Source organism: Mustela erminea, chromosome 10, assembly GCF_009829155.1.
Source record: "Mustela erminea isolate mMusErm1 chromosome 10, mMusErm1.Pri, whole genome shotgun sequence".
In the NCBI taxonomy this organism is placed as follows: Eukaryota; Metazoa; Chordata; class Mammalia; order Carnivora; family Mustelidae; genus Mustela; species Mustela erminea.
In genome coordinates, this window is record NC_045623.1 from 61,636,801 (window position 1) to 61,657,148 (window position 20,348).

The 20,348-nt window shown below is 44.7% G+C and overlaps 1 protein-coding gene across 15 annotated transcripts in view; it reads right to left on the bottom strand.

Annotated features, from left to right (window-relative positions):
* FGGY (FGGY carbohydrate kinase domain containing) overlaps positions 1–20,348 on the bottom strand; it is a 520,049-nt gene that overhangs the window by 96,701 nt on the left and 403,000 nt on the right. For all 15 annotated transcript variants that reach the window (XR_004276097.1, XR_004276096.1, XM_032301938.1 and 12 more), the window contains one exon: positions 11,509–11,656. Coding sequence is in view for 13 of the 15 variants with exons in the window: in XM_032301938.1 (XP_032157829.1) it covers positions 11,509–11,656 (148 nt within the window). In the remaining 2 variants the exon portion in view is untranslated. The remainder of the gene's footprint in view (positions 1–11,508; positions 11,657–20,348) is intronic.

The following is a 20,348-nucleotide window of genomic DNA, read 5'->3' on the forward strand; positions in this document are numbered from 1 at the left end:
CACGTGTGTAAGGAAATAATGTGGCCCAGGGAACACAGAGGATGGAAACCGACCCTAGCTCTTCCAACAGACTACCTGGGATACTCGCGCAGCAACCTCCATGCCTAGCACCGAGTCCGGCACCCAGTAGGCACTAGGTTCCTATCTGTTCAATGTGTGAATTAGTGACAATGCTCCTTTTTCCTTTTGTATACCACTGTCTTTCCTGACATTCTAGCCTTTTTTGTCTAATGCAATGATTATAGGGCGATCGTGTTTACCACCTTGGCTCTTCATGTATTTGCAGAGGGGAGGGTCATTTGCTCTGTGCCCCAAGAAAGAACACTGGAACATCACTCCTAGTTGCTCCATTCCAGGCTTCCCATCGACCCTCCTCGCTACACTTAGCTTTCCTCGTCACAGTGGCTTATACGAGGTTGGGGCAAGAGGACTGTCCCTGTAGCTCAGATGGAACCCTTGTATGAATTAGATAAAAGTACTCCCTCCAGGTGGACTAATGCAGAAGGCATCCCATCTGGGAGAGTGAACTGTGAAAAGGAGCACAGTGGACAAGATCTTAGCCCTGTCATATGTCCCTTCATGCAAGTACCCTGTGTGATCAACCAGCTCCTTGGCATGCGATGTCCCTGGATAAACCGTACTCATCCCGAGTGTTCTCCCTCTTCTGTACTGGCCTGGCCTCAACAGCATCTCTGCCACTTGTCTGTTAGAAAAGTTAAGTGGGCCCAGGCCTAGACCTCTCTTCCAGGGGGCAGTCAGGGAGGCAGGCTATCTCTGGCACCTTTCTGGGGTCATGACTACAATGGAAATCAAGCCACGATCCTTTGTGTGACTGGGTATGTATCTGCTTAGCAGACTCACATCTCCTGCAGGTGGGTTCTAAAGACAATATTTGGATAAACTGTCACTGAATGGGGAAGAAATTTGACTTTGTACATGAGATTAGTTGATTAGGAACCCCAGTGCCGTGTATAACACTGACACTGTAACTGCTTCTGATATCCTCCTTGATCAGTAAGAACCCTTTACTAAGACAGAAGGGGTACAATATCACCAGATTTCATTTTCTTTATCCCCAGTAAATATTCATGAGAACGTCCCCCAAAGTATTGGTATTCAAGCAAAAAAAGAAAAAAAAAAATCAGTCAATCAATCAATGAATCATGGCCCCTTCTCTAAATGTCTAATAACTCCAGAGTTCAGAAATCATAGAGGAGAAAAGAGAAGACAGTTACTTTTCTCCAGAAACCGAGAATGAGCTCATGCAAATGAGCACTAAATTTAACTCCGGAGCTTGCTAGTAGCTCCGGCAAAAGGGACACAGGATGGGTGACATCCTTTTTCTTTTTCTGATAAATAGAACATGGCTATCCTTCATAAAGGACAACGTTATTCTAGGGAAGAAGGTGCTCAGCAACAAAAGGGAATAAGCAAGCACAGCTCTCCCATCGCCCCCTCCAACACCTCGAACATCAGAGCCACAGAGTTGAAATGTGACTCCGCGGAAGTGTGAAGTTACTATGGGTTGGGGCCCTCTTGCTTCACATCTCATCTGATACGCAGATGGAGACTCTGGATGGGCAGGTAATCAATTCCATTTGATTTTTCTCTCCAGTAAGAGGGACCTCAGTCCTGTGTTGGCAAAAGTCAAATGACTGTTGGCCCAAAACAGAACTATCTAAGGAATGCCTAACATGTGGACCATTCAGGAGGCTGCAGAGTCCCCTTGGGGAGTCATCTTGGCAGGGAAGTGGCAGCACCCCGCGAATGCCAGGAATGTGCTGGGGGACATGCGGCTTTGTAACCAGTGACAAAGCCACGGTGTGACAGATGAGCAGAGAGGGCTGGATGGTTCCATCCATAAGAGGAAGTGGGAAGAAAGAGTAAGTGGAAGCAGTGCGTTTATAGAATATGTGCATGTCCCCATTATGAATGTTTGGGCAAGACAATGAAATGTGTGGGGGAAGCCCCATGGGAGAGTTGCGCTGGTAAGCACATTTTATTTATTTTGCTACTACGTAATGAGGAGAATTGCAAGAGAAAACACTTACAAGTAATATTTAGAGATGTGGGATGTATATGGTGGCCACAGAAATGCAAACTACAACTAATGCCTTCAACATCCTATATAATGGTTATAAAATACTTACATAAATCTTGGGATTTTTGAGCTTGGAAGGGAAATGTGGGGGAATGGAAAGATGACAACCTATGAAGGAAGACACCAGGGTTCAGATCTTGACATTCTCCCAACTGGCTGCACAACGGTGTGAGTTTTGTGACCTTTCTGAGCCTCAATTTTTTTTTTCTCATTTATGAAATAGGGATAATGATGCCTCAAGGCATTTGTGTGAAGATTAAATAACATTTGCAAAGTGTCTTACTTTTTCAGGAAGCTAGACTGCATCTATCAGAGCTAAACCCTTATAGCGCCAACCCCGTGAGCATAGGTGGCAATTAATGTTGATTTTCTTTCCCTTTCTCTCCATAAATGTTCATTCTCTCTCTCTCTTAAATGCATGTAGGGTTCGATCCCATTCATTAATTGGAATGTGGCAATAAAGCATCTCCTTCAACACGGTATGGGTACCCACAGGGTGTTATGAGGGGCACTGAAGACTAGTGTACATACAGCCTGGAAAGACAGGGCAAAAGGCATGTTGACTGTCAGCATCAGGATCATAATGGTGAAGATAAGAACGTCAAGAGTGTGTATACCCCTGATGAGTGCCCAAGGATAGGATAATGAGGGACTCACCTCCAAGGACTCCTTAGAGAAGCTTTATCTCCCTACACACTTTCATTCACTCTGTAAATAGGAAGCACAGATGAATTTCACCCTGGACTTCACCTTACATCTTGCTGCCACTTAGTAGCTGTGAGAGCAATGCACGTCTCTAACCCTTCCCCAGGATCCTCGCTGAACGCAGACTTCCTGAGCTCCAACTCTAGATTTATTGACTCTTTGGTGTGGGCCCAGCAATTTGCATTTCAGCAAGGTCCTAATGTGCAATAAATTGTGGAAATAATTGTCCTTAACCTTGGCATTGTGAATTATGGGTTGATAGGTCCTAAAATAGTTGAAATTACTTAAAAAAATGTAGTAGTAATTTAGTTAGCTCTTCTTTTCCTTCTTAGTTGTTAAAGGAATTAGTTACATTTTTTAGTAAGAAAAAAAAGCTTAAAAAAAATTTCAAGGGGTCTCTAAAGATTACAAAAGACAAGAGAACAGGATCCCCACTCCGGAGATTTTTCTAGGGCCATCAGAGCTTGATGGGGTAGTATCCAAGGCTCAAGGGAATTGTAGAAAGATTTTCAGAACACGAAGAGCACAAAGCTCTGTTCGCTTAGTCAATAATATAGGCAAAGCTGATGGACAGATAGCAAGGATATGAGAAGGACGGGAGAAAAAATTATAGAAAACCTCTGGAGAGAGAACAGTGATTGAAGAACAGGTCTGAAATAATCAGCAGCTTGGAAGAAAAAGGGAACAAATCTCCCTGAGGTTTCAGTTAAGTACCAGGAATCGAGGCTAACACTTGGCATTGCCTAAAACTCACCCAGATTTGGGAAATGCGATAAATGTGTTAACACAGTGTGGTGGTGGAACTCTAAAGATGCTCCCCAAGATTCCTGTCCCCCAGTTACGCAATCAAACACCAATACAGACACTGCTGTAAAGGGACTCTGCAGATGGAACTAGTTCCTAGACAGGTGACCTTAAAATACAGAGATGATCCTGGATTATTCAGAAGAAACCCAAAGTAATCATATGAGCCCTTAAAAGCAGAAGAGGAAAGCAGAAGAGTCAATCAAGTAATCCAGTAAAAGGCAGGAGAAATGAGGCAGAAATGGAAACCAGAGAGATTCAAAGCCTGAGAAGGACATGATTGGCTACTGGAGGCTTTGAAAATGGAAGAAGGGGGTAATGAGTCATGAAATGCATGCAAGTGGCCTCCAGAAGCTGAGGACCCCTGGCTGACAGTCAGCCAGGGAACAGGAACCTCCATCCTACAACTGTGCGGAGCTCAATTTGGCCAACAATTTGGATGAATCTGGTAGATTATTCCCAGAGTCTCCAGATAAGAGCCCTTGGTTCTATTCTTATGAGAACTGGAGCAGAGAAACCAGCTGAGGCAGCCCAGGCTTTTGACCTACAGAACTGTGAGATCATAACTTTAAGCCTTTAAGTTTGTGATTATTATTAAAGCAGCAACAGACAATCAATAAACTCACAATGACTAGAGTGACATTCTCTCTTGCAACCTTATTCTATTGGCAAACCGTCTGTGATACGCTGGTCATTTGCTGTTCCCCAGATGAAACAGACATTTCACATCTTGGTTCCCCTTCTGAGACTCTAAATCTAAGTCACTTGAATATTCAGTGCTCTGGTTGCCAAAGCTATTCCGGTCAACTGTCCTGGCCCTTAGTGTGTGTCATCCAACCTGTCTTGATTTACACAAACTTGGATCCCATCTTTGGTCCCTTGGCCTTAGAGCTATCCCTTTATTTATCTGTTGGGTCCTCCCAGCAGATTTCTCCTGATTCACCCCTCAGTCTTGTACCATGCCATACTACCTGGGGAAGGACTCCTGCCTATAATCCATATTCCCCCTGCCTGCCTCCCCTGGGTTTTACTTGTTGTTCGGTATAGTTACAGAAGATAGAAAGCACTAAGAAAACAATGTCTGAATCTGACATAATTTTTAAAAAGTCCCGAAAATGAGGGGGAAATATGGCAGATACACTGAAAGCAGAGTAGGAGCCTGAAAACGCAAAAACCTAGGGTTTTTTTTTTTTTTCCCCCCAAAAGGATGTCAGTGACCTCAGTGTGAACTGACTAGATTGTAATACTTCTGTTTTCCTCTCCTCTAGGCAAATAACTCTGACTCTCTGGGCCTTAATCTCTTCACCCCTTTGAATGGGGCAACAACACTGTCAAGTAGGGTTCCTTTTTTTTTTTTGGAAGATTTTATTTATTTGACAGAAAGAGACACAGTGAGAGAGGGAATACAAGCAGGGGGAGTGGGTGAGGGAGAAGCAGACTTATCGCTGAGCAGGAAGCCCGATGCGGGGCTCTATCCCAGGACCCTGGGATCATGACCTGAACTGAAGGCAAACGCTTCACGGCTGAGCTACCCAGGTGCCCCTCAGGTAGGGTTCCTATTGGAGTTGGTGATGATGTATGTAAAGCATCTGTCATGGGACCTGACATAATGTGGTTCTAGAAAAAAATGACCCCTACTATGAAACCAAATACCAGCTGCTAAATAAGTTGTTCAGTAAGAAAACATATTAAGGGAAACCCAGCTGAAAGACACTTAGGATATCAAGCCTTGTTATAGGACTCAATTTGTCATAAGCAAAAACAATATGTAAAAAAAAAATGGTGAGATGAAACAGCATTACATTGTAACAAAATCATCAACAGACTCACGTCAAAGAGTCCATGTCTTCATAAGCTTGATAAATGTACCAGTCCAGAGCTGCTTGAATTAGCTCATGAGCTTCCATCTGTGTCATCTATCTTCCCATCAGAGGAAACCACTGGGTTACCACCTCTGGCTTCTACCGAGCTCTTGCAAATACCCATCCGAGTTGTTGACTCCATCCACATCTGACTCTCTTTAGTAATGCTCATCTCTAGCTGGGGTTCAGTCCTCTGGGAACGGGCTGAGATCTTGACATGCTTCTTTCCTGACTCCCTCCTACTTTTTCACATGCACACTTGCTCTGTGCTTGCTTTGAAGAGCCCTTGGAGCAGCACTCAACCTCTCCAGCAGTTTGAGCAGCATATGGCCTTATGTTAGAAATCACAGCTCTTCAAAGCACCAGAAAATAACTTTCTGTTCTGGGTAGTGCTGTACTTGCAAAATGAAGCAGAGAAAACACGTTTCAACCCCTGGTGAATAGGGTGTTTTCATGGCCTGATACGCCTGAGGTGACTTGCACCTGCGATTAAATTTGATTAATTCACTTCTTGGATATTTCAGGAAAAGAGTAACACACACACACACACACACACACACACTCTGAGACAAAGTAGTAGTATTAATTGGAGAACGGAAATTGGTCACATATACAAGGAGGCAAGGACCCTTTCAAAATTCCTACAGTACTCCCTGTTTTGTACATCAAATGTGGGCTTCCCACTGTGTTGAGGGACTTGAGGGCCAAGGACTTACATACGGAAAAAGACTGATCTCTGTACCTGTGTGAAACTTGGTCTGTATGGACCAGGTGACTGCTGAGCCACACCTGCTGGCTGTCCACAGTGGACGGCCTCCACGGCTGGCGAGTCCAGCTGGTCCCCGGGCTATGGTGTGGATGGCTCGGGGCTGGCTGCACTCAAGGGCCACACTTAGAATCCTGCTAGTCGTCTTCTCACAGGCAGATAAGGGCCACTAAGCAGAAGCTACAGACTTCAAAGTATGTGCTGTTGCTGTCTGTCCATGATGGGATAGTCTCCCCATCTGATCCTTGACAACGACCCTGCAAGGAAGCTTCGTGCTACTCCTGCTTACTAATGAGCAGACTGACCACACATTGCTAACCTCAGAGGTCACCCCTTTGCAGGCCAGAGAGAAAATACAGATCTGACTTCAAACCCTGGGCTCTCTTTGCTGTTTCACAGTGGTAAAGAACTGTCCATCCAGTCGTTCCAAAGAAAACCAATCACACACACATACACACACACACACACACACACACACACACCTGAAACAAGCAACCGTTCCTGATGGTTGGTGAATATTTAACTTCCTCTTTCCTTATGCGTGACCATGCCATGTTTCCTTAAAAGTATGCATTTTTCTTTTGCTTTTAAAGAACCTAGAGTCACCAGCGTTAGATGTTTCGATACTGATGGCTATGACCCGAGCTTCTGCTGCCTTTACACATCACAGGCATGGCCCTTACCTAATTTACCAAGCAGAAAGGAGAATACTTGCGTGGGCAGCTACTTGGTCCAGGCCCACGAGTATGTGGCCCACGCACTAACCTCCATGCCTTTCTCGCCCAGCACCACGGGCCAATACTGCATCCCCAAAGCAATGAAGCAGTGAGGCACAGGGCAGGGAGGCAGCTGTTACCCGGAGAGAAGAAAAGGATGCTCTCCTGCATAATGGAGAGTGTCCTGGGTCACGCCTCGCTCCTACTTCTGAGGGGAAGCAACTAAAGCAGGTCAAACCAGGAGGGCTGATTGCTCCTGGAATCCAAGTCAGCGAGGGTGCGAAGGAAACAAAAACCATGACTGAGGAGAGAGCGGTCAGAGCTTAAATCCAACGCCCAGGGTAGGGACAGACATGGAAGGAGTGAGAAGACTGGTTTTCATAGCAGGGAAGCGAGGACTAGGCTGCAGAGTGTGGTTCAGGATGAAACCACGTACAGGATGGCTGGTAGGACTCCCAGCTCACAGTCCTCAGCGCCTCGAGTGAGTCCAGAGGTGGGAGTTAAGGCAGTCCTGTGGGGACCCGCGTGCTGGAAGCCAGGATGCACGTTTTTATTTAAGCTCCCCATTTCTTGTCACGGAGACTGACCTTAGGCAGGTCACCGCTCACTTCTCTCTTGACAAGTAAAGACTGACATAACTGCTTGGCTATAGGGGAATCATTCCATACCCGTTGTTGACCTAAACACCAATGAAATTCTAAAAGTAAACAAGCCATTGGTAGCCTCTACCCTCAAAATGTTTTTCTAATAAATGGAAAGTACAGGCTATGTCATATGGCAGCTCTGATATTAGTTTCTTCTGTAAAAATTATTTTGTATTGCCTTCAATGCATGCTTTAATCCTGCTGCTGTATTTTGTCTTCATCATTTCCTTTTTCTTCTCATTCCACTGCCTTTCCATCTGAGATCATTTCCCTCCACTAAGTTTCTGCCCTATTTCAGAAACGTGCCTTTAAAAAAAATCCTACTGAAAGTGCCAAAGAGGTTTTAATATTTTCTTTTGGTTTCAGCAGTATCTAATTCTTTGAGGCCTTCCCGAAAGTGTTCCAACGCTATTTCTTTTGCTTTGTATGCAACACATTTTCCTAATGGACTCCCTTTCCTATTTTTTGATTCATTTTAACTTGAGAGCTATATATATTCAGTGTTTCCCAGCAGAGTGTATGTATGATTTACTCTCAGCCCTACTCACTGCAACATGGATTTACCTCTTCAGATCTACACCTGGCTGCCAGTCCCCAGAGTCCAGCAGTTTTTATTTTAGGTGGCTTGGGTGGCCTCACCGTATCCCCGTTTTTCAACCCTAGAACAGAGAGCAGACATGCAAACCTATACCCCTCTTCCAAATTCCTACCTATGTCCCAGTAACATAGTGTTACTCAGGATCCTTAGAATGCAGGGCATTACCCGCCATCCCAAATCAGACTTTGTGCCCAGTTGGTTTCCTGGGTTGGCAGTTTTCTGATGGATTGAGCTAAAAGGGACAATAAGGTCTGGATTGTGGGAGAGTTCTGGAAAGTTAAGCTCACTGGCTGCTTCCAAAAAACCAAAACACCCTAAAACCATTGGCAGGGGAGGGAGGACTGCCCTGTTCTGAGGCTTAAAGGGCCCTCGCGACATTCAGCTGAGGAACAGAAGGTAGAGAGGTCCGAACCCCGGTAAGGCCAGAGGTTTACTTTGTCCTTATGTCATAGATTTATCCAACAAGTCCCAGTTAGTCTTTTAGATTCGGGAAATTCTTCCCAGATTCTCTCTGAGGCTGTCAATTCTAGTGTTGCTCGTTGAATGACATGTGAATTTTCAAAGTCAGCATGAGTTTATGCTTTTTTTTTTTTGCATCTTCACATATATTTTCAAATGGAGTAGAGGAAGGCGGCATTAATGCTGGCATTAAATACTTATATGGATAGTAGGAGGAGCAACTGATCTATTTCATATTAGTAAATTGTTTGTACCTATGTTTTTAAAGCCATACGTGATTTCTTTCTCATCTCCATGTTGACCATCGATTAAGTACATATTAATTACTTAGTATATGCCCAGAGAAATGTTTCAGGAGCCAAAAGAAGTCATGTATGTCTCTTTCCCTCCTGGGAGTATCCTGACAATTCTACCTGCTATTATACCCTTGATCAAGCACTTCCCTCTCCTCCCCTGAATCGTGCTCCAGGAACATCCTAATTGTTGCACCTTCCTGCAGTTGGCACATCTAGGTACCAAATAAGTATTTACTGAAGGGTGCTGGAGACAGTAGTCATTGTAGGTTCTGGCAGAGGAGAACATGACAAGAGAGACTGCAAGGTGATTAGTTTGATGTTATCTGAAACTAACTGAGGGAGAGAAATATTGGGAGAAATTTTTAGCCCAGAATTTCCTTCCTTCCGTCTCATCGAGGTCACCTTCTCCTTCCAGCGTGGTGATGTAAGCCGACGGAGTGGCAGCGATTCCGATGTAAATCCAACACAAGAACAGTTACAGAGGGAAGTCAATGCTCAGAAATACCATGTGATAGATGAGGTTTGCTTACTAAACAATAACACATTTTCGGGGGCGCCTGGGTGGCTCAGTTGGTTAGGCGTCTGCCTTTGCCTTTGATTCCAGGGTCCTGGGATCAAGTCCTGCATCAGACTCCTTGCTTGGTGGGGAGCCTGCTTCTCCCTCTGCCTGTCAGTCTGTCTGCCCCTCCCCCTGCTTGTTGTGCTCGCTCTCCAAATAAATAAATAAATAAATAATCATTAAAAAATATATATATATAACACAATAAAACTTTTTTAAAAAAGTAAACAGACTGATACAACTGGGGAGATGTCCCCATATGCAAGGGGTCTTCTTTGGTGGGTACGTCCTTAGCTGTGTTCATTATAATGAGCCAAACATTCTTCAAAGCCCTACACCGACTCCTTGGGGATTACATTCTGGATCTAGTTACCTTTCTAAGAATATCCTTATGAGGGTAACTCTTACATCTTTGGAAATCAGGCTTGGTTTTAAGAAACAGAGAAAAGCCACTGGGAGCCATGGGTCCAGTCACGCTGGGTATGACAGAAGTTGGCAAGAGAGGGCCCCCAGGGAAGGACTCAGATCCAAGTCCATGGACTCCAGACCCACAATCATTTCACTACATAGTCCTGCTTCATTATGGGGTCATTTTATGAACTGGCCATGTTTTTTTAACATCTCTCACATTTTAAAGGCCCATTATACTTAGTTTCAGATACTTGTCTTCAATTCAGACACCAGCTTTAACTTTTGTATCCATACAAAATGTGCTCTTCCCCAATCCCTGGTTGTACCCAGAGAGTCAGTTTATCTGCAAGTACAGCGCTCTGGCCGCAGCCTGTGGCCACATGGTCTCTCCCAACATTCCTCTTCTGCTTCCACAGGCCAAGGAAGCAGGCCAAGCTCATTATCTGTTGTGTGGGCACGCTTCACGGACTCCAGACAGACATAACTTACGCTATGTCCAATTTTCTTCTCTTTTCCCGTGATTCCTTTTTATTAGCAGAAGTTGATTATGTCAACTAGGTAATGAAAATAAAGATCAGTCTTCTTGTTGGCATCCCAAAAACAATGAAAACAATCTCAATAAAATGAATCACAAAAACCATAGAATTCTGAGCCTTGGAGCTCTCTAAGCCAGCGGCCTGCGCCACAGTCACGCCACGTAAACCCTGCGATGCTCACAGCCTCCACTCTGAGCTCCCCGCCTCCGTTCACTGCATACTCTGCTTCTCAACTTTTTGAAATCTTCCTGGATTCTGAATTCCTGGCTTATATTCTTATTTGCAGCCCCTCCTGGCCTCTGAAGCTTGGTTCTATTTCTCCAGCTTGAACATGCTTCCTCCAGCCTCAAATATATTCTCCATGATTATACGATTCTCAGCGACCTACTCTCGCCTGGCCACCAGGGTGTCCTGTCTTGGTGTAGGGGGCTATGAACGCTGCCCCAAGTTCACCCTGGCCCTTCTGGGGGGCCCAGAATCTTCTGCACCACCAGTGATCCCGAAGGTCACCCGCAGCTCCATTTACCTCCTGACATAAGTCATTAATTTTATTTTACTTCTAGCAAAGTTGAACTGAACTCCTAATACTATTAACATGCACTCTGAACAGCTCTGACTCAGACCCTGAGCAGACATGTGGTTGTGGCAATCAAGACCATGGGTGGTAATATTTACCACTTATTTACCCGGTGGCCTGGGGAGGGAGACAGAAAACATGACTCTGCAAAGTGAGGTAAATAAAAATCACACGGGCAGGGGCTCGCGACTTCCAGCCGCTCCACAGGACAAAGACGCGCAGTAGCTAAATATAAGAAATAGTGCTTTTAACACTTTCAAGGTTGGCTCAGAAACAATGAGAACTTTCAGCAGCTCATGCTGGGGGGTGGTAAGAGCCTTCGCACCAGCGGTGCAGCTGCAAAAAGCCCGTGCGCCCTTGGCCTGTCCTGGTAATTTTTCCTCTTTTCCTTTCTTCTCGCTTTGCTTCTTCCAAACTTTGTAACCCTTTGGCCTGCCTTCACCTTTGTGCAAGGACTGGCTGTTACTTACTTACCATGCCCTTCAGTGTCAGATCTGCTAAGGGAGACCGGTTGCCATGGAAATCTGGCCAAACATGTAAATCAACAGTGAGAAAACCCACAGGCTGAGCCTTCTTAATCAGATCCAGGTGACTGTTCAAATATGCATATACACTCTGGCATCTGGAAGAGAAGTTGATTTTGTTTTTAGAAGGGGGGGGGCAGGGTCAGGAAGCAAACTGTTCTGCAGAAAGAAACGATTTGTACTTCCATATCAGATCCAGAAACAAAGCAGGGTCCCCAAACCCTTAGCAGAGAAACTACCCAAACCCACAGGAACCAGCATACTGCTCTGTCTGATCGTACTGGGCCATCACCGAGAACAGGTTGTGTGTCCCAGTACAAAGTGGAAAGGCTTGGAATCAGTGCACAAGGTCCAGGAGTGGCTTTACCCCTAGTAGGTATGTAACCATGAGAAAGTTATTCAAACGTTCTGAACCACTTTCTTAACATCTGTAAAAACAGATATTATAATCCCTGTCCAACTTACCTCATAGGGTTATTGTGAGGATCAAAGGAGACTATGTATGTGAAGATAGCATATTTTGTAAACTGTACAATAATGTACATATGTAAAGGATTTTTTAAAAAATCAGTATTCCTAATTGTAACAATAATGACAAGGTGACAAAATATAAAGGTAAGTTTCGAGACTCGGGATGGGAGTTGGCTAAAGGAAGTGACAGGACAGAGGAATGCAGTTAGATCAGGAATTAGGAGACTTGATTTCCAACCCCAATGCACCACATGGCATGGCATATGTTCCTTCTCCTTTCTAAGGCTCAGGTTCTTTGGGTGAAGAATGAGGGAGTCCCACCACCTTTCAGCCTTCACATGTTTGCATGAGAGGGAGACATAGATGAGTGGACTAGAGCCAAGGTAGTCCTGGGCTCAGATCTGGGTTTCACCCATCCTAGCTGGGTGACAGGGACCAGTGACTCACCCTCTCTGAACTTCAGTTATCCCATATATAAAATGGGCATCCTAATACTTATCTCACGGAGCTAGATCTTACTGCATGGCATCAAGACTGAAGTGGGTTACCCTTCCCCTCTTTAAATGGGCTTCCTTCTTCAAGTCGTGAACCAATGATTCTAGAGGGAAGTGGGTTTATCAAAGGGTGGCATCCATGCCACTTCTCACTGGTGACCTTGGAAAGATAGCTTTAAAGGTTAAAAGCATGGCTTGAATAATGGCAGGAAAAAAGTATAGGAAACTAATGTTCAAGGGAGGTTAGTATCTGAGATACCCAACATGATACTATTTGCATTTTAAAAACGTAAATAAATAAATAAATAAATAAATAAATAAATAAAAATTTAAAAAATGCTTTAGGAGTGCTTAGAGATTTCTAATTCCAGTTTTGTGACACTGTGACTGCTCCCATGGAGCCCATGAAGTTCCCAAAAGTTTTCCAAATTAAGCTTAAAGGAAGAAACAAACAAGCAGAAGAGTGGTTTTCAATTCTTCTGTTAAATAAAAATTTCGTGTGTTACCTCAATACAGAAAAGATAGCAAAACAAAATTGGTCTATGAAAGTGCAGGAGTGAGTACAAGTGTGTGTGTGTGCGTGCCTGTGCATGTGAGCCTGTGTGTGTGTGTGTGTGTATGTGCCTGTGCACGCATGCCTGTGCATGTGCACGTGAGCCTGTGTATATGTGCCTCTGCGTGTGGATATGAGCCTGGGTGTGTGTGTGTGCGCCTGTGCATGTGAGTCTGGGTGTGCATGCATGTCTGTGTGTGTGTGTGCCTGTTCATGTGCCTGTGAGACTGTGCACATGTGCCTGTGTGTGTGTGCATGCGAGCCTGTATATGCCTTTGCCTGTGTGTGCTGTGTGCCTGTGCATGTGCATGTGAACCTATGTACATGTGCCTCTGTGTGTAGATATGGGCCTGGGTGTGTGTGTGCACCTGTGCATGCGAGCCTGGATGAGCATGCATGCCTGTGTGTGTGTGTGTGCCTGTGCATGTGCCTGCGAGCCTGGATGTGAATGTGTGCCTGCGCATGTATATGCAAGCCTGTATGTGCCTTTGCCTATGTGTGCTGTGTGCCTGTGCGTGCGCATGCAAGCCTGGTGTGCACGTGTTCCTGTGCATGTGCAGGCATGCCTGCGTGTGTGTGTGTGTGTGTGCACAGGTATGCTGGGTGGAGGTAATTTCTTTGCTTCTCGTTGTGACACCTCATTCCCATCTAAAAGTCTTCCGCTTTGGATGCTACTAGGACAACGATGTTGTTGGAAAAGGGCTGCGCGACACAGCATTGCAGCTGCCACTCCCTGCCTGACAGCACACAGTCTTCAACCCCAGCCCTGATACCACCCCTTCCCAGAAGGATGCTCAAAGTGAAGACCTCGAAAACCCAAGAGAGAGGTTGAATTTAAGCAAACACTCCTCTGTGTGACTCTCATGCCATGTGCTTTCTGCAACTAAGGTCAGAAATAACTGGTCAAGGCCCACATTTGAACCCTGTTTTAGCATGACTCTAGGGCAGTGTTAGGAAAGGGTCCCAGAGGCCTCTGTGGAAGGCCAAGCCGAAGCCTTGCACTTGGGGAGAATACGATCACATTCCGCTTTTCGATTTCCCACGCTCTCTGCTCACAGTCCAATAGGAACCACAGCGACAACTAAAGCCACGAGAACGCCCTTTCAAGCCGGAAGTCGAGTCTTTCTCAGTTCTACCAACACCCCACTTCAGAATGCCGTCACGGGACTTAAAATGAAGGGACTTTGTTTTTTTAAAGCACACGTCTATAAATCTTTTCATTTGCCTCTCAAGGAATCTCAGGGCAGGGCATTCGGTTTCAGACATCTGGGTCAATAAGAACCTATAGGCCTAATTACTATTGATTCGTCATTGTCTCATTTACCGCGGGTCTTTGCAAACAGTGAGATCCGTCTAGCCTCTTACATATATGGTCACTCATGCACTAATGAGATCCCTGGGGGACGGGGCATAGGCTTACCCCTTTGACTCCTAACCTCCTCACAGCTGTATGTTTATTCTTTGAATGCAGCCATTCTCCTGCATGTTTTTTCAATTATACCTTACCATGTGTGCTATCTGAGTATATCACTCAAAATGAAATGCACTTGGAAAACATTAGAATAACAAATGCACATCATTATTCACATAATTTTAACCTTACATGATGCCTTTTTTGGTTCTGACTTTGCTTCATTTGGGATTTTTTTACCAATTCCTTCTCAAAAGGCGGTCTGCCCTCTTCCAGCTCGGGAATCACATGTTAGCTGTTTCAAGTGGGTGGTTCTCCCTCCCTCTCACAAACTCCAGGCTCACATACTTACTCTTGGAGAGAGGAATTCCTGCTGCCCTCATCCCCCCTGTACATGATGAAGAAAATACAGTTTCAACAACCACACAGCGACTTCACCGTGTCGTGACTGGGTGGTCAGGTACCATTAAACCCCCCAAGCCTAGTTTACTTTTCTGTACCTGGGGCTAATTCTATCACCTTATAGGCTGCTATGAAGATTAAATATTGAGCCTGCGCACTATAAAATAATTGGTAATCAATAAAGAATTCTCCCTCTGTTCTTGTCATAGGAGTTTCATTTCTAGCTTTAAAAAATCCAAGTCAGGGTGCCTGGGTGGCTCAGTGGGTTAAAGCCTCTGCCTTCGGCTCAGGTCATGATCCCAGGGTCCTGGGATCAAGCCTTGCATCGGGCTCTCTGCTCAGCAGGGAGCCTGCTTCCCCCTCTCTCTCTGCCTGCCTCTCTGCCTACTTGTGATGTCTGTCAAATAAATAAATAAAATCTTTAAAAAAAACCAACAACAACCTAAACCCAAGAGTCAGGGACAATTTTTGTCAGACTTCATTGCTTACAATCCTAAATGAGGACAGCACCCCTACAATCTCTACTCTCCCCTGCCTCCCTATAAGTTATTTAATTCTTAGGATTCTTGGACTGCCCAGAAATGCAGTGACCATATTTTGAAATGAAAAATCAGAATATATGGTCCAACCAAAAGACATCTGCGCCCCTTCAGGAATTGAGAAAGTCTGCCAGTCTCCAGTTCCTCACTTCTTGGCCTGCCATAACATGGAGTCTACTGAAACTGGTCCCACAGTGAGGGATAACGCCCTTTGCTGCCAACTCCACTGGACCATGTTTGCCTTTATTTCACTTGAGTTTTCTCTCGTTCTGCACCACTTGACCACTTCTTAGTCGTTTGTTCTCCTTGCCTTGATTCCAGACACTATACTCATTTGGTTTTCCTGCTTCCTCTCCAGCTGGCTCTCTTCCATTACTTGTCCCTTAAATATTTTCAGCTTCCCAGAGATCTGCCCTTGTCCGTCCTGTCCCTCTTTCTGTACCCTATGTGATCCATCCTCCTCTCATGGCTTCAGGTACCATCTAGGACTAAGGACCTTCAACTGTACACTCCTAACTCCTGCCTATTTCTCTTACGAGTTCCAGGTCAGATAGCCAACAACCCACCCAATGCTTCCTCTTGGATGTCCACTGATGAAATGTAGAATTTATCTCCTAAGTCAACACAGTCCTCAGTTTTCTAGAGCACTTTCTTATCCTTGCATGACCAATAGAAGCCAAAGAAAGACATGAGAATTTCTATCTTATTACTGTTTAAGAAACATTTCCCATCCAAGAGCCATCAAGAATTTAGTGGTTATCCTGGCACACCCTAGGGAATGAAAGCTGTGAATATCGTCACCCTTGTTCTACGACTGTCGTAGCTCAGGGGAGCCTAAGTAAACACTTGCTGATAGACTGATGGCCCCAGTTGTCAGATGGACAGACTGAGACTGAAGAAGCCATCAAGGCCAAGGAAGCAATATGAGAATACCAGAGCACACTGGCAAGTGAGAATCATCTTTGGAAGTGGAATCTAAGAGTTCCCTATAATCCTCATTTCCTTATCTAGAATTAAATGAGATAACAAACAGAAAACTAGCAGCAAGTACAGGGCTAGGAACATTGCACGTTCTCAATAAATGTACTTACCTTTTCTGTTGCTTTCCTTGCACAGCCTTTAATGGGGAGTTTTACACTTGATCTTAGCCCAAAGGCCAAGAAGCGATAATGGGGAGTTTTAAATGTAACCGAGATTTGACATATGGGGGGTCAGTGCATTTGAAGAAATTGATCCTTAGTGGGATTATGGGAATCACAGAGGCAAAGGGAAAAAGAGCCCTGAGGAATAAATCAGATCAATGATTGTGGGGTGCCTGGGTGGCTCAGTTGGTTAAGCATCTGCCTTCGGCTTAGATCTCACGCTCCTGGGATTAAGCCCCGCATTAGGCTCCCAGCTCAGCGGGGAGTCTGCTTCTCCTTCTCCCTCTGCCAGCTGCTCTGCCTGCTTGTGCTCTCTCTCTCTTCCTCTTTCTTTCAAAAATAAATAGATAAGGGGCGACTGGGTGGCTCAGTGGGTTAAACCGCTGCCTTCGGCTCAGGTCATGATCTCAGGGTCCTGGGATCGAGTCCCGCATTGGGCTCTCTGCTCAATAAATAAATAAATAAATAGATAGATAAAAGCTTAAAAAAAAAAAAAAAAAAGACATTGATTGTCCTTACAGAAATGACAGAAAAGTCCAGCGGAAGTGGGAGAAAACAAAGGTTGGAAGAAAAAATGTGAATTAGGAAAATTTCATTCTGATAATCCTAAATTAGGACCTGAAAGCAGCAGCAATCACAACAGGAAATGCTTACGAAAGTGACTCAGAACAGGCGGGCTTCTCTGATTACAGTCCTTCTCCTTCCAGGACACTGTGAGCTCGTGGAGGTCAGGGGGCCTGTCTTCTACTCTGTCCCCCTCTCCACAGAGCAGCCAAAGTAATCCTTTTAAGTTAAATCTGAGGGTATCTTTTCCCTGCTTGGAGACTAAAACCTGGAATAGATTCTAGTGTCTTTACTGTTATCTACAATGGCCTCCATAGTTTGGCCTTCGCTAATGTCCAAGCCCTCACCTGTTTCCAGCTCCCTTCCACTCTGGTCTGGCCACAAGGGCCTTTATAGTATCCTACAGCCTGCCAAGCTGGCTACTGCCTCAAGGCCTGGGGCCTTGCCGTTCCTTACGTCTTTTGGGGTGACTTGGGGCTCTCTGAACATAGAATACCCCTGTCTCAGAGCTTGGCATCAGCAAGTCATATCTGCAAGTAGAGAAACAGGTACTGATAAACAGACTTTGTATTTTATACCCCTGATTTGCCACATAACCCACAGACGCATGGTTTGCTCCCATTCTTTATTCAGAGGCCCTCTTACCTGTCACCTTATCAAGGATGGCTTCTTTACCTGAAAGAATTTCCAACACCCCAACACCCCTCATCCATCTCTTTACTCATTTCTGTTTTTCTTCAGAAAGCTTACCAATTCCTGGTCGGCAAATGTGCTCTTCCTCTATCTACACACACACACACAACACACACACACACACACACCACACACACACTCGTACGTACATATGTGTGTGTGTGTGAAATTTACATGAAAGTAGGGACCTTTTTTCTTTTATTTTATGATCCTAAATGCTCATAAGAGTCATCACCTTTGTTCTGCTACCAACCTTGAACACTTGTGGTTTATGGCAACACCTTCCCACCAAACCCTGCTATCACTAGAACCTCATTCTGAGACGCTGGGAATTAAGGTTCGCAATAAGAGAACTAAAGTTCCCCATAAGGTTCCCAATATGGTTCCTAATAAAAGAATTAAGACAATAATGGGACGTTTAGAGGAAAAGGGCCAAAGTTATGATCAATGTCAGGCGATCGCTAAGGCGTGAAATCTCTGGAAATTTAGCCTCACATAGAGAAAGATTCTGCTTGCCAGTGACATGCATGAGTACATGTAGTTACTGCTGACTTAATTTATAAGCTCACAAAACATTATTCTTCAGGGATGGATCTGAAAATATAATGGCAAATCAAGAGTATAAAATACTGTGATAAATCTTTTTATCAACACTTGTTCCTACAGTTTTAAATAGGATTTGCCGATGTTAAGCTCTGAGGCAGGGGTGACTTGCATTCTGTTTTCAGAGAGCCTCAAGCCACACCAAAACAGGCATGCAGTTCCTGATTCCAAGGAATTCGCTGTCCTTTCCGAACAGCCAAATTCACTTTAATAATAGTTATGCCTATTTCTTCCTAAGACCCAATGTATAATGGGTCCTATAGTCTTGGAATAGTGTATTCATATATCTGATAAGACAGAGATGCACTTTCTTTTACAAGACAATAGAAAGAAAGTGAAAGGAAAAAGAATCAGCATTTATTGAATACCTACTAAATATACAAGCTGGGTGTGAAATTTGAGAAAAAGAAAGAAATGAAGGCAAGAATTAGATGGGACCACCTTGAAAGAGATGACAAAGAAAGAAGGGAAGAGGGCCAAGACCCTAGCTGTAATGAACTTTGATGCAGGGGTAGAAAAAGATCTTGAGGGGCACCTGGGTGGCTCAGTTGGTTATATGTCTGCCTCTTGATCTCAGCTGAGGTCTTGATCTCAGGGTTGTGAGTTCGAGCCCCACACTGGGATCCACGCCCATGCCCATGTGGAAGGAAGCTAGGAGGGAGGGAAGGAAGGAAGAAAAGAAAGAAAGAAGGGAAAGGGAAGAAAGAAAAAGATCAAACTTGAGCTTGAAAAGGAGACTTAGAAGGACAAGCCAGAGATATGGGAGGAAAACTGGGAGGAGGCAACATTCCAGAAAGAAAGCCAAAGGAAGAGAGTGTTATAGAGGAGAGGAAGGTGGGATCATTGGTGCCACATCCTGCTGCGACCCAAGGATGGGGACTGGAAAGCACCCTACAGACTCATCAACAGAGGCTGCTGAGGACCTTATCATTAACTGTTTCAGGGGCCAGTGGGGACAGAATTCAAATTGAAGTGGTCAAGGGATGGGTGCAAAATGAGGAAGTAGTGACCACGAGTCTAGGCAATGCACTGGAGAAACTTAGCTCTAAAGGGGAAAAGTACAGGGAGGTAGTTTGAAGGCGGTATGAAGTCGACTAGTATGTGGAAAGAGTTGGGATTTAAAACCAGTTCTGACTCCACATCTGAATCCTATAATTGCTGCTTCTGGACCCCCCGTGCTGCTGTTTCTCTGAGGCTGCACTGGTAATCCATAAAGCTCTCTTTCTTCTTCTCCATAAAAACTACTCACATGAAGCTCATCTACAGAAGAAAGTTCTGGAAAGTTTGAGTATTTATTTATTTATTTATTTATTTATTTTTATAGATTTTCATTTATTTATTTGATAGAGAGAGATCACAAGTAGGCAGAGAGGCAGGCAGAGAGAGAGGGAGAAGCAGGCTCCCTGCTGAGCAGAGAGCCCGATGTGGGGCTCGATCCCAGGACCCTGAGATCATGACCTGAGCTGAAGACAGAGGCTTAAACCACTGAGCCACCCAGGCGCCCCTAAAGTTTGAGTATTTCAATGCAAAATCTAACTACCCCTTAGGTTTGTGTTGGGTTTTAAGATCTTCAGAGACTGCGACTTCCGCAATCTATTTTCCTCCACAGAACACCTGTAAAATGAGTTAAGCCGGGTGGTATTATTGTGGTTTTATGGGCGAGGGAACTGAGTCACAGAGACATTAATGGCAGAACTGGCACAAGAATCCGAGACTTCTGATTCTTAATCCAGGGTTCTTACTACTTTACCACACTTTGCACAAGAAGGTTTCAGCCCTAGAACCACCACCACCAAGTAAGTTTTCCTCTTCTATAAAACCATGAGTAATAGTGGCAGAAATAGCAGTGGTGCCTGCTATCATAACTGTCATTGTTATATTTATTTGCTTAGTTGTAGCACACACCATAAAGCATTTT